Source organism: Lycium ferocissimum, chromosome 5 (genome assembly GCF_029784015.1).
Source record: "Lycium ferocissimum isolate CSIRO_LF1 chromosome 5, AGI_CSIRO_Lferr_CH_V1, whole genome shotgun sequence".
In the NCBI taxonomy this organism is placed as follows: Eukaryota; Viridiplantae; Streptophyta; class Magnoliopsida; order Solanales; family Solanaceae; genus Lycium; species Lycium ferocissimum.
In genome coordinates this window covers 60,665,865-60,681,526 of record NC_081346.1, presented here as the reverse complement: position 1 = coordinate 60,681,526, position 15,662 = coordinate 60,665,865, and the positions used below count along the sequence as shown (strand labels likewise).

Genomic DNA, 15,662 nt, shown 5'->3' with positions numbered 1-15,662 from the left:
AAACGCTCATTATCAGGAGTTCCTTCTGTTAAGACTGGAACATCCTCATTGATATCTGCAAACTGAGGGGGTCAGATTAAAGAACATCTTTTCTTTGCCGCATTTTAGGTCAATCTTAGAGAAGTTTTAAGGTTTTTCTGCTTTGAGCCATTCTTTGGTGCATGTGTTGTGCGACTTGATGAAGTAATAGCTGTTGCAACAGTGCCAATAGCAATCACAACAGAAGCATTTTGTTGTTCTACACACACAGACACACACACACACACACACACACACACACACACAAGTGGTTGTAATTTCCAAGTTGTAGGTGTCACGCCCCGAACCATGGCCTGGGCGTAACACGACACTCAGTGCCTAAATTCATGTGACCGAGCGAACCCATAGGCTGGCTGAATCAACGTGATATCAAAACATGCATTAATAAGGAAATAAGACTAACACATACTGATCTACTAAAAGTCTGACTGAAATATATTAAAAATGCGAAAATACTGTTAAATTCTAAAACATCTGAAATAAATGCCAATCAAGGCTAACACATCAAAGTCTGCTAACATTTGACTGACTGGACCATGTCTATGAAGCCTCTAAAGTATACTGGAAAGATAACTGTCTAAAACTAGAAAGTTGGATCGTCAACTTGTATATCGTTGCCTGCATCGCGATTGGCAGGCCCCCAAGCAATAAAAAGGAACATCAGCATATTTGAATTGTACTGGTATGTAAAGTAACTAAAAGAAGAAATATAAGTACTGAAACTGAAACTGAATCTAAACTAAATAGGAAGGCAAGGATCTGAAGTACTCCCTGTCCTGAATGAAGAATCACCTGTATAACTGTAAATATAAATTGTGGCCTAGGGCCCAAATAATGTGCATAAAACAACTGTGGCCTCAGGCCCAAGCAATACGTATGCATAAATCGTGGCCTAGGGCCCAAAAATACAGATACAGGTGTTCAACATTAAACAATTTACAAAACTAAGATCGGCTATACTCGATAGCATGATAACTGTTTCTGATTATGGAACTGTAACGACCCGCTTAGTCGTTATAGTGTCTTGACCCATTTAACCTTGTTGAACCTTCCCCAAGTCCCATTAGTATGATCTATGACTTAATGAAGTCATTGGGTTGGTTTCCGCAAGGTTCGAATGTAAATTGATTCATTCATGGAGGAACTAGTTAAGTCGATGAGTTAGAGTTGACCACGGTCAACACCGGGTTAGGATAACCCTGTGTCAATGTTTTGGAAGTTCCAACATGTTAATATGTTGATTTTGTACTTGTCCATAAGTTTTGGTGAGGTTTCGAAGAGTTTCAGATGGGTTTGGGTTTTGTCGCGCTCGTATTCGATGTCTTCGTCGTAGGTCTGTGGATAGAAATGGCTCCACATTGATCAAAAAACCTTTGTTTTGAGTGAGGTTTGAACCACTAGATCCATATCGAAATTACAAAGGCATAGCAAAGGAATCGTCGCGTTTCGCCTCCGGATGAGGGAGTTATGCCCTTTTTAGTGTGGACTATTCCAGCAGGTCCGCTATAGCGACCAAGAGGCCGCTATAGCGGTACCGCCGCAGGTTTGGAGGCCGCTACAATGGCTGATGGGGGGCAGAATGCCCTATTTTGATATTCCAACTCCTAACCATTATCCCCAAGACCCCAAAGTCAGTTTTCAAGACAGAAAGAGGCAAAATTCATTCCATTCTTTGGTGAAAGCATCTCGGAGGGTAAGTCTCCATCTTTTTTTTTGTTCCTTTTCCTTTCTTCTTCAAGTTCCATAATTATTTTAAGGTCCATCAATGGTGGGTGAAAATCCTAGAACCCTAGAATTAGTTAATCCCTTAAATAATTGGTGGATTTTGTTGTTGATTAATCATCTAGGAGTGTGGATTATCACTTTCTAGGACGGGAATTTGATTTTTTATGGTTGAAATTGCATGTTGAGACTTAGGGTTCTGATAAAAATGGAAATTTTGTCTAAAAATCTGTTTGAAAGAGTAAATTAATTAGAAACCCATGGATTGAAGGTTAATGATTGTAGGATAGAAGTTATGATAAATTCACCATTAAAGGATGGTTTCACCAATTGAAAAGGGTAGAAGTAAGTGGGTCTTCTTCCCCAAATTGTTGTTCTTGTTTAAATACATGGTTTGTTGCTTGCTTAGCATCATATTGTTAGACTTTGACCGTTATGAGGCACTTCAGAAATAGAAGGCTCGTGTGGAGTAGTTCGTGGCTCATGTTCTGCAGTCGAGGTAGGTTATGGCTTACTTTAGTTAGACTTTGATTAGCGAAACGTATGTATTATGTAGAATTGACGGGAGAAAGCATGATTAGGTCTTCGGACATGGTGTTTTGGTTGGATATTAGTTAGGTTGGTATGGTTCTGATTTTGTGGGCTCGTCGCCATTACTTTATCTACTGAAATATGAGGTGTAGTTGTATTCATACTGTGGCGATTCGGGATGGATTTCTATTAGGTTGATTGTTGTTGATGGTGGCTCGTTGCCCCGTTATTGTGATTAGACTTATGACCTGAATTGTCGTGTTGTACTCAATTCTCTCTTTGTGACACATATCATCGGAGAGAAGGAAGGAGTACCGAGTTTAGACCCGAATTGTCATTTATATATTTATGATAATACGTAGATGAATACTTGATGTATGATTTACTGTTGATGATAATATATAGAAAAGTGGAGCTTCTTGGTGATACAAGACTTAGTTGTGAGGCGTACTTGCTATATGTGAAGTAAAGAGGGACATAGACTATTATGTTGGTTGAGACGATTGCATAATTCATTTCATGGCTGAGTTGATCCAAGTCTTGTTATGACTTGTGGCTTTGTGACTTGTACCTTCACTGTTGCTTTATTGGTTTGCATTGATTTACCACGTTTACACTCATTTATGCATTCATACACTCATGCATGTGATGGAAATGGTTTGGAAGACTTGTGGCATGATGCCTTGTGTTTGACATTGATATTGCTAATTGTTCATAGTCCATACATACTAATGAACCGGAATACGTTGAGACATACATTGTGATGTGAAATTAGTGAAGAAGTTAATATAATCTTCTTGTTGAACTTGTGATACTATTTGATACATAGTACTTGATGATTTGAGCATGGATAATAAGAGGGCAGGAAATACCGTTATGTACAGATATATGGAAAGACAAATATGTGGCTTAGATTATGGCACGTGGTTCGAGGTTCGTTCTGAAAATGAGGGATACATTAATGTGGCTCGCGTCCGATGTTCTTTCCGGAGCGGAGGTTTATGCTGGGGTCCGAGGAGTGAATCCGGAACGAGTGGTACATGGACACCATGGGTCCTCTGCGGGCCATGACTACTGAGCAAATGCAATCAGTTAGCATGTATGTACGGTTCGAGTGATTGGCCAGTGCATTGCATTGCAGATTATCATATTTGCATTGCACATCATTACATTTTATTATGCATTATTATATGTTCGTTTGGTTTTGATTTTGATATGGATGTTGAATGCCTATTGTGATATCAATATGACCATTGACTGGGTTAAGTTGTGGATTTGTGACTCTACCAAGGGACGGAACTTGAACTTGTGATTATCAGGTGAGATTATTGAACTCGACAGACTTGTGGTTTAGAAGCTTCATCTTAGGCGATCAAGTATGATATTCGTGACTTGGATTTGAGTATTAAGTGTCTATCTCGTTTATCCCGTTAATTTTATACTTATATGTGTGAACTAATCTTAGTCGGCCCATGATGCTTACCTAAGTACATAGTATTTGTACTGATACTACCTTGCTGCACCCTTTTGAGTGCAGATTGTGTTCCGTAGATTTCATCCGTGCTACATATCTAGATTTAAGCTAGTTTGCTCGATCGTATCCGGATGGTGAGCTTCTACCCATGCCATGCCACCCGAAGATCCCTCTTTCCAAATGTCTACTTCAAATTTCAGACATTATTTATTATTATAATTGAAATATCTTTCATTCTCTAGACATTGTTGGTTAGAGTCCTTGTACGATGACATTCATATTTTGGGGGTGTAATAGTTAAGACTTCTGCACTTGTATTATTTATTAATGATAACTTGGTTAGACTCTTTATTTGTTCACTTATCTATTGACTGTCAATAAATGATTAAAGAAGTATTGGCTAATAATTAACGGGTTAACGGGTAAGGGTTCGTCTACTAGTGATAATAAGGTAGGTGCCCACACGATCGGTAATTAGGGTCGTGACAGGAACTTAAGCAAATAACTGATTATACACTGACTGAGACTCATGTGATGTCAATGCACAAGTCTATAATGATTACGTACTGAGTTCATGATATTCAAAGTGATCACCATGAACGAATTATAAAACTATAACCTTAGAAGATAGCAGTTCTATAACTATTCAAGAAACTAGGGCTAGACTGTATTATGAGTCAAATTATTGATAAACATGTTGAATGAGGCTTAGGGAGAATCATGAACATTCCCTAACGTGGATAGTTAGCCTCACATACCTGTATATGCTCCAAAACTTGTAACTACTGGTCTGAAATTGAGAAGAATCCCAGAAGCCTAAGTCTTGAACCCTTAGATGAGTTTTCTTGAAAACCCTAGGTTAGGAACATTGAGATCTTGCTTAATGTTCATAGATATATGTTAGAATCCATTTGGAATAGGTTAGGATTGCTTACCTTAGTATTCTTGATGATGGAGGAGGAAAGCAGGTCGTTCTAGGGTTCAGGAATTTGAAAAATAACAATTAGAACTGAAACCAGGTATTTATAGGTTCTAGTGTGGGTTGGGTTTTACGGACCAAATTACGGTCCGTAATTCATATTACGGTCTGTAAAACTGGACCGTAATTAACAATGTCCCAAAACAGTGCACTGCATTTACTGCCTCCTTAATTACGTCCACAAGTTACGGGCTGTAATTCCAATTACGGTCCGTAATTAACAATGTAAATTTCCAGTAAGTGAAGTTGGCTCCCATGAACTTTTACGGACCGAGATACGGTCCGTAAGCTATTTTACAGCCCGTAATTCTAGGCGTAAAACTCCATCTGCTAAAATTCCAACTCCAACATTCTCCGGCTGATTTTTTAAGTCTAAAATCATGGTCAAGGCTTAAGTTAAGGGTCTGAGGTGTTACAGTAGGATTACCTATGGCGTTCGGCATCAACAAGTTAGATCAAATCAAAACATAGGAGTTATGAAGCAATTATTGTCACTAGGGGTGTGCATTAATTCAGATTAAATCGATAAACCAAATCAATTTTTAATTTGGATTGGTTTATCGATTTTTTGGTTTGGTTTCGGAATTGAAAAAATAAAAATCGAGAAACTTGAAAACCGAATTTTAATATATATGTATATATACACATTATATATACATATATTTATACATACTTTCAACCTTTCTTACTAGTGACCTATTTGTATTAGAGTTTGAAATGATTTATTGTCAATTGTTAGTGTAAATTGCCTAAAAGGTCACCAATTTATTGAGAATTGCCTCTTAATATCACTTTGTTTCTTTTAGGACTAGAATATCACCCAACTATCACTATTTTCCTTAGAATATACTAAACACACAAAAACTTACTTCTCTCCTAGTTGGCAAACCATGTCACGTAAAATTTTATTTTCTTACTAATAAATTTGTTTGACTCATCCAAGTCATTTAACTCAACCCAACCCAAACCCATTTAACTAACCAACCCGTGTCTTATACCCATTTAACCCGATTAGAAAACATCAAACAAGTTAACATAATCTCAGTTGTTCATATTACACAGAGGAGAGAAAATTTTCATTGAATTATAAAAACAAATTGTTGAAATATACATCCTAAATCACCTTTGAATCGACGTTGTTACTCTATAATCCATGAAGCAACAATGTCCCGCGTAATAATTAAGAATCTTAGTGAGATGGATAAAATTTCTCCATCCTTAAGCAAAAATTTAAATTTGAGCTCTGAGTATGAAAAAAAAAATCCTAATAAAGAGCAAATTGGTGCATCGGGTTTGCCGAGACATGAAGTCTCTCCCTTTGCTTCAGAGAAGAGCCAAATGAATGCTTATTCTATTCTTTCCTTGACATCTTTAAGGTGTGATTCTCGTTATCTTTTCTAGTTGGTCCTACGTGAATGCCCTTATGGGTTTTTTCAAATGATTCTAAAATATTTAATTATAATATCTTGTTAACTCTATAAAATATTTATTAAAAATGTGTATGTGTGTGTATATATAATAGTTATAGTAAAAGAATAAAATATATTTTATTATATTCAATAATGTAGGTGTGGTAGTTGAGGCATCCATTGAGCTAATAATGATTGAGTTGGGGAAAAGAATAAGAGGAAGGAACAAAGTGAAGATTAGCTAGAAGTAGTAGAAAAATAGAAATTCATAAGCTATTTGTTGTTTGGATGCATGTTAATATCAGAAATCCAAAAAGTGTTTATAAATTAGCAGCTTATTAGCTTGGCCAAACACCCTCTTAAATTGAAACTTTTAGCCTTGCAACAACCATGGTTTCTCTCCTCTATGTGGAATATGAACGGCTGAGATTATGTTAGCTTGTTTGATGTTTTCTAATCGGGTTAAATGGGTATAAGACACAGATTGGTTAGTTAAATGGGTTTGAGTGCCAACTAGAAGAAGGAGGAGGGGGGAGGGAGGTTTTGTGTGTTTAGTATATTCTGAGAAAAATAGTGATAGTTGATGATATTCTAGTCCTAAAAGAAACAAAAGTGATATTAAGAGGCAATTCTCAATACATGAGTGACCTTTTAGGGAATTTACTCCAATTGTTAGGTTATGGACACATACTATACTTTTAGATATTGTGTTCTTAAAATTTTATCTGTGGCTTATATTAGAAAATAAGAGACTTGACATGATTACTTGTCATAATTTATAATATTTTTTTTTGTCATTAAAATATTACTATTTGATTTTATTAATTATCTTATATGACGCAACCGAATAATCAAATCGAAAAAAATTGAACCGAAAAGAGATAAATTTAACCAAACCAAACTTATTTTGGTTCGGATTGGATAATTGTACTTTTTAGAAATCGAACACCAAAAAATTGAAATCGAATAATGTAAAAGCGAACCGAAAAATCAAATGCATACCCATAATTGTCACTTATTTGTTTTTATCATTATTTGAGCCAAAGTGTTAGATATGTGTTTATTATCTATTAATTAACGAACTTTAACAAAGAAAAGAATAATGACACAAATGAAAGTGTATTATACTTGAGGTATTTATTATGGTCAACACATACATAAAAATCTATATATAATATAAAGTTATGTATAGACAGGGTGATGTGGCACCTCTCTGTGACCAACCTTCTTATTTATCTTTTTTTTCAAATTTTTGGCATTTCTCTTATTTTTCTTCACCTATGAGCTATAAAAAAAATAATTAAAAAAACACTTCTTAAAGTAATGCTTAATCTACGTTACTCACATTTGCAATTACTCAATATTAAAAATAAATCATTTATTGTGTTCCACTATCATTTGAAGTTAAGGCAAATATTCAGACATACGCTTTTATTTGTATTAAATTATTTTGCTGTTATGGTCTAGACAATGAAGATGAAGAGTTGGAGAGATATGGTGGTATGCCAATATAAAAAGCTTGTGATTGTTGGATCTCTGTTGCATCTGCGCAAATTCTCTAGACTCAACAACATATTTCAATAGAAAATCTATTCAATGCTTAGTGTAGTTAAACATCAAGAGGATTTTTACGATATATTGATTCAAAATGGTGGCTTTAGTCATTACGGGAGTAGCATTACTTTAATAATGTCCTAATGTTTCCTTTTCGTTGGGCAATTGCCAGGTGATATTTTATTATTTTTCTTAAATTTCTTTTTTTTATTCTTTAGGTTGCAATTTTTGGTATTTTAATTTTTCATATCTAGGTGGTGCTTTCAATAAGAGGTTACAAGGTATATAACAAACACCATAGTTATATCCTTATGGTTGATAATTAATTTAGAGCAAGTATCCTATTTTATTAGCTATATTTCCCGAAAAGGGCATCTCATGTAACATTTCTAATTCCTGTGCTATTCAATGGCTTTGTATGGTTAATTATCATGAAAACACATCACAGTTGTTTAGTGAATGCAATTTGCCTTTATATTCTGCTTTATTCTCTTTTTTTTCTTCATTAGTCAAAGAACTAATCTAAGATTTCAATTATCATCTTAAGGCTGCAAAAAGTTATTGGAAGAACAACTGCTCAACAATTTCCAATCAAAACTATCGATGATGTAATTTCTGTCATAAATTTTTGATGATACTTATTAACAAGTCCAAAATGCTATGTTCTTATAGATGATGATAAAATTATAGTGTTAGTTAATAGTGGAGTAGTACTACTTTAATGATATGCCCTTTTTTTCCTTTTCGTTTAGTAATTAATCCGCAGGTAATTTTTATTATTTTCTTAATTATTTTTATTTCATCATCGGCACTGTATTTTTTTATTTATTTTTTGAAATTTTAATTTTCGTTATTTTTCATATCAAGTTCATGCTCCTAGAGAGAGGTTCAACAATAACAAACACATGTTGTGTTCTTACTCCCTTCTTTTTTTTTTCTTCCATGTTTTTTCTTCATCTTCGGTAAAACCACAACTTCATGTTTATTAGCATGTTAGCTTTATTTTTTGATCATTTATGTTGTAAATTTTCATTTCTTTGATAAAAAAAACAAATGTTTTAAATTAAACGTAGGAATTATAAATCTACTTAATTAACTATGATACTTTTGAAAAAACTCACCGTACAATTTCTCAAAACTAGATGGTGGTTGATAAAGAACTCTTTGATCAAGTTTCCAAAATATGAATACTTTTAATGATGATAAAATTATAGTGTTATTATAAATCTACTTAACTATGATACTTTTGCAATTTTACTCATTCTTCATTAAATTTAATTTTATATGTATTTGAATTTTGAAAAAGAAATATAACCGGCGCGAAGCGCGAACATTTCCACTAGTGACTAATCTATCAATACAAAAGATAAGTACTCCCTTGTCACCTAATTTTTTTTTCACGATTAAGAAAATAATAAAAACAAGTTATAATTTACTAAGTTATCTTCATTAAATAAAAGCCAAATGCATAGACACCCCTTAAAGCTAATTCCGATTTTAAAGCTAATTCCCATTTTCATTTTAACACCTCAATTGACCCTTGTACCTATTAGAAGCTTCAATATTAGTTGACAATGTTTCTATAAATTGGTTAAATATATATTTTTGTTAAAGGTCAATAAATTGTTAAATTCGTTGAAATAAGACTGTTAAATTAAATTGATTAATTGTTAACTGTTTTTAGTTAATGTAAATTGATTTTGTTAAACATTTTAAATTTCTTGAGCAATTTCTAAAATTGTTCAGTTTGTAGTAGCATTATCAACCAAAAAAAAAAAAAAAAATTGGGACACCCACTTGTCGGGATTGGTAGTGTCCTTATTGTTTTTAATGTTTATCGAATTTGTTTGTGTAAAATTTTGGATTCGTCACTGGTATCTAAATTGCATTAATTTAACAGTCTAGATAATTGAGGTTTATCTTTGGAAACAGTTCTTTAGATCCTACCGTTTCAAATTTTCTTGAATTATAAAAACAAATTATTGAAATATACATCCTAAATCACCTTTGAATCAACATTGTTACTCCGTAATCCATGAAGCAACAATGTCCCGTGTAATAATTAAGAATCGAAGTGAGTTGGATAAAATTTCTCCATCCTTAAGCAAAAATTTAAATTTGAGCTCTGAATATGAAAAAAAAAAAAATCCTAATAAAGAGTGAATTGTTGCATCGGGTTTGCAGAGACATGAAGTCTCTCCCTTTGCTTCAGAGAAGAGCCAAATGAATGCTTATTCTATTCTTTCCTTGGCATCTTTAAAGTGTGATTCTCTTTTATTTTTCTAGTTTGTCCTACGTGAATGCCCTTATGGGTTTTTTCAAATGATTCTAAAATATTTAATTATAATACCTTGTTAACTCTATATATAAAATATTTATTAAAAATGTAGTACTCTCTCAGTCCCAAAAAGATTGTCTTAGTTTGACTTGGCACGGAACTTAATAAATAAAGGAAGACTTTTGAAATGTGTGTGTTAAAACAAGGGCTTATATTTGTATATGGCTATAAATCATCTCATAAAGTTAAATTGTTCTAAATATAGAAATGTGTCAATTTTTTTGGACAAACTAATAAGGAAAGTAAGACAATCTTTTTGGGACGGAGAGAGTATGTGTGTATATATATAATAGTTATAGTACAAGAATAAAATATATTTTATTCTATTCAATAATGTAGCTAAACACTTATTTGCCAAATCACTACTTTATAAACCATTATATTCACTCGACTTGATCTCAATTCATTTCTTAACACTTAAATTGAGCTCAAAGTTTTTTTTTTTTTGGAACATAGGAAATTCTGTTCCTTCCTTATATAGTCATCAACTTGGATTCTGAAAGAGTTAAAATAGTTCGGGGCTTTACAAGAGTGAACCAAACTTCAGCACTCTCTAGCAGACTAGCTATGGAAAACGGTGTCAACCCGTATGAGGTTATCCTTCAAGATTTGGAGAGGCCGAGGTTATCTCCTGCCTCGAGTAGAGGGAAGTTTCATAAAGTTCCACCAATTTTACGAGATGAGAATAAGGACCACTATTACGATCCAAAGGTTGTCTCTATTGGGCCTTATCATCATGGAAACCTGAAGTTTCAATTTGTGGAGGAATACAAATATAAAGCGATGCAATTCTTGGTTTCTGAGTACACAAATCGGGACATAACTCCATATTATAAGATATTCCTCGATGTGATCGGCGATATCAGAGAGAGTTATGTTGAAGGTTCTACAGACCATTATAGTGATGCTGAGTTAGCTCGCATTATGTTCCTCGATACGTGTTTCCTTTTGAACTTTATGGAGACCGTTACACACAACACTGAAAATTCTTTCATGATGGAAAATCTTGGTCTGGTAACTTTCACTCGGATTTACAGTGATGTACTGTTACTTGAGAACCAAATTCCACTCTGGATTCTCAAGAGGTTGGCCACCTCGATGTATGGCAATATTGGTGATGCAGCAAATATTCAAGGCGAAAAATCCTGGAAGGAATTGCTAGGCAATTATACCGCATATATGATTTTTGGGTATGGATGAGCCAATTGAAACAGGGATGAGAGACGAGCAATGTCTTGATCTTCTTGAACTATATCGGACTCTGATTATCTCTGAATGCAACACTGAACCGGTTCGACCAACAGACCAATTCCTATCAACCTTCCCAAAGTGTTTCAGGTAGGAATTCATATTTGGCAGACAAGTGCATGCATGCAACCTCGGTATCAATTTATGTGTCGGATTTCGAGAGTCATATTTCTAAATCTTAATCTCGAATTAGATATAGAACCTTTTTTTTTTTTTTGAAATAAAATTTATAAGGGGTAATCTGACGTAATTGGTAAGTTGTTTCCATGTGAAATTAAATTAATTCGTCACGTGAGCCATAGCGCTTGCGATAATGCAGGTAAGGTCGTACAATAGATCCTTGTGGTCCGGCCTTTCCCCGGACCCACGCATAGCGGGAGCTTAGTGCACCAGACTGCCCTTTATTTTTGAAATAAAATTTATTTATTTGAAAATTACGTCAAAACCATTATAGGTCACGATAATTAACAATTTAAAATAATTAAAGGCATACGAAACAATCGTGGTCAAAGAAAAACTCGTTTGACTCTCGAAATCTAAACGCTGCCACATATATTGAAACGGGGAGTATTTATTAGAGGATAATTTTAGAGATCTTTTTTGAGGTTTGGTTTTATAACACTAATCTTTCTTGTGGTTTACGATATTAGGCGTAACTAAATCCCAATCTTCGTGATTCATGATATCGTGCTTTCAATATTGTTGTGATATGGAGCAAAAACAAACCTACATAACATGATTATTTTTTAACATTAAATCAAGGATGTAAGATAAACATTGTAACCACAAGAAAAGTCCGTGTTACTAAATTAAACTTGACAAGAGATCTCTAAACTTATCTATATATATTGCAATATGTTTGTCACCACTAGAAACAGAATGTTTTCCCACGGACATTTAGTGGGAAATTTGTGCTATAAAACATGATGTTCCCACTTCATTCTCACCGAACCAACTCAATGGGAAAATGCATGGTGGGAAACATATTCCTATCGAAACGTTGGCAAACTTCATGATTTTTCCGCGTGAAAACACTATTATTTAGGTTTTCCCACCGACATTCAAAAATAGCCACTGAACATTTTTCAGTGGGAAAATAGAGATTTTTTAGTAGTGTGTCTCGTTTAACTGTTAGAGTAAATCACAATATTAGATCCTTAATATTCTTTAACATGACGATTTCCATCTTTTTAATATTGTCACGTACATCTTTCAAATGCAGACTTTTCAAAAAACAAAGAAGAAATAGTAATTTGGAAGGGAATGATTTTTTCCACTCGTTTCGTTCAGTTAGAGACCTAAAATCAAAATGCATTTCATTTAAGCCAAGTAGCCTAAAAACTCTCAGAGGAATCAAATTCAAATCTTACTACTTGTTTGGGCAGCTCAATCTTCCTTCTTTTCGTATCAGCACCGGTGCCATGGCAAGGTACGCAAACATGATAGCTTACGAGATGAGCCCTGGCACAAAATCTAGCTATGAGATAACAAGTTACGTGAACTTTATGAAATCGCTGGTAATAAGCGCTGAGGATGTAAAAGAATTACGAGAGAAAAAGATACTTTTCAACACAATAGGAACAGATGAGGAAGCCGTTAAAGCGTTGCAAGAGATTCCCGCTGGTATGGTGTATTCGTATGGTAACCTTCTGGATATTAGAGAGAAAATTCAACAGCATATTGGCAGCAAAAAAATACTTCTGGCAGAGTTGTATTGGACTTATTTACGTAGTCCATGGTCATTTACCGGTTTGCTTGTAGCAACTGCACTACTTGGCTTAACTGTTGTCCAAACCTATTTTACCATATATCCTAGGAAGTAAAATACAAGAATACCACCCAATGAATTTGAAAATCAGTGGTCTTGAACTTTTGATCCCCACTTGCGTCACGGATAACTTCAAGGTCAAAAGTAAAAAATTGTTCAACTTGAAGTTTTGCCCTTAAGGCAAGTGAGGACAAAAATTCAAGACCACCCACTTCCAAGGCCATTCCTACAAATCCCTTCACTTATTAATATATGTATCCATTATTCTCGTGTATTTGGAAATTTTTTTATTTTTTTTTTTGTATTATTTGTTTTAAAAGGCTCCTGTTGCTTGTGGTTTTCTTCAACATGGTGATGAATAAAGTTCATAATATCTATCAATTTGAATCTTAGCTTATTTTGGTCACATAAAACACCCAACATATTGAGAAAATGAGTGACGAAATCAGTTCATGATTAGAGTTGAGAAAATCACACCACATAATTAAATAAGACTCTATATTAGTGTATTAAATGTATAGCCATTTTTTCGTATTTACCAAACATAACAAGATTTTACCAATAGTAGGAGATTTCTCCTGTGCGTAACCTCTTTTATTTGGGCTTAAATTTAGAAATAGTATCTGCGATTTCTATTCACCGCCTTCTTTGTGTACTTTGTGGCTTCGCTTGTCCCTTCTTTGAACACTAGCCGTTGATCTAGTCTCTTATTTAATTCTTTCTAGTTCAGTCTTTTACTGCAACATTACATTTGGTGAAAGATTAGACTTGATTTTGATTGAAATTTCAAAATGAAAATCGAAAGAAAAAGAAGAATACACTACATTCAAGATACATACAAACTACATAAAAAATACATACCGAGACATACTTGTAAGTAATTTATATGTAAATTGTATGTAAGTTGTATGATATTGGATGAAGCATGATAAACAAACTATAATTAACCATATGTTTGAAGAATACAATTTCAATACAATTATTATACATACTTTATCAGTTTTTTTACAATTTATATATACTTTATCAAATCAAAGTATACATACAATTTATATAGATTTTAGGGAACATGCATAAAATTCTTCCCTCTAACATATTCCCAAAACTCACTTTAGCACTGTAACTTTACGGGCGCATAAATATGGGTCTAATTTTGTATATATAGGTGATTCTACCTTTTGAATTAAGCAAATCAAGCCCAATAGCTACGCAAGGTTAAACCCTTTTTTTATTTTTTATTTTATTTTTTTATTTTTACATAATACAAAAAAATGTAGAAATTAAAAATTCCCAGCTAAACTGTAATAATGTCAAACTATATCATTTGTGGGTATTGTAAAATATCAAACTAAAATAAATAACATTTAAAAACCTAGAAAATTAAAGGGAGGCAAAACTTTTAGCGAGATTAGAACTCTACAATTGAAATGATGCAGGAGAACAATTACTAAATTGCAATTTCAACAACGACTCTAACTAGTGTCAACCTAAATACATATTTGCAGGTTAATTAAAACTTGGAGTTTCAAAATCAAACTACACATAGTATAGGTGTAAAAGCTAAATATAATCTGTAAATTTGTCTACTTTGTGAATCACTAGTCTCTAACGGTTCAAACTACTAAAACACAACATTTATTTAATTTAACTCAAGTACGATATGGTAGTAATTTTTACTAATTATCCCACTTTGTTACTATTCAAATTATTAATTACGAACCTTACAACTTAACTTAATAATAATTTATTTTAATATTTTTGTTCTTAACTTTACATTAGTTATCTCATATAGTCTAATGGAAACAAGAAAATGAACTAAAAGTAAATCTTTCTCATTCAAGTTTTGTGAAGCCATCGTTGTCTAATTCCAATTATAAGATCGTTGACTTAATACTGAACTTAATTGATGGTTTATATGCCCATTGTGAACAATCGTTAAGCCAGTTTACAATCTTGCTTGGCTTGGGGTGATTACTCGAACAAGGCAGATGATTTACAATTTACATTGAAATACCACATCAACTTTATCACCTTCACCCCCAATCCTAAAGTATAAAAACATAGTCATCCAAATTCGAAATTTATATTTCATCTCCATGCTGATTCTGTGAATCAAGCTTTGCGAAGCTATCGTTGTCTAATTCAAATTATAAGGTTATTATTATTATTGACTCAATGTTAAACTAAACCATATGCTCATCGCGAACAATCAATAAATCAGTTTTTAATTTTGCTCTGTTCGGGGTGATCACTTGAACTGGGAAAATTCATCGATGCACAACGAAATACCATATCAAACTTTATCACTTTCACCACAAATTCGAAGTTATCAAGGAACCTGGTCACACAAAAAGTTACAATTCGTTCTCTTTTGTGCAAATTTTGTTGATCAACTTGTTACATGCTTAGATCATCCATTTAGAACCCTACAACATTCATCTTTTTTAGGATAATATTTTGAATTCTGATGAACCAATTACCATTTGATATCATTTTCCTTATGCATAAAGCACGACACTATGTCAGAAAAATCGAAAGTTTCGTTAACCAACAAAGTCCACAAAATATCGTAACTCTTTTGTGGCAGTTCTTACATTTTG

The 15,662-nt window shown here is 33.4% G+C and overlaps 1 protein-coding gene across 1 annotated transcript; it reads left to right on the top strand.

Annotated features, from left to right (window-relative positions):
- Positions 1–10,613: 10,613 nt before the first annotated feature.
- Positions 10,614–13,117, top strand: LOC132057884 (UPF0481 protein At3g47200-like). Its single transcript, XM_059450474.1, has 3 exons — positions 10,614–11,208; positions 11,261–11,384; positions 12,517–13,117. Exons 1-3 carry the CDS (start codon positions 10,614–10,616, stop codon positions 13,115–13,117), a joined length of 1,320 nt encoding a protein of 439 aa, XP_059306457.1.
- The last annotated feature ends 2,545 nt before the right edge of the window (positions 13,118–15,662 follow it).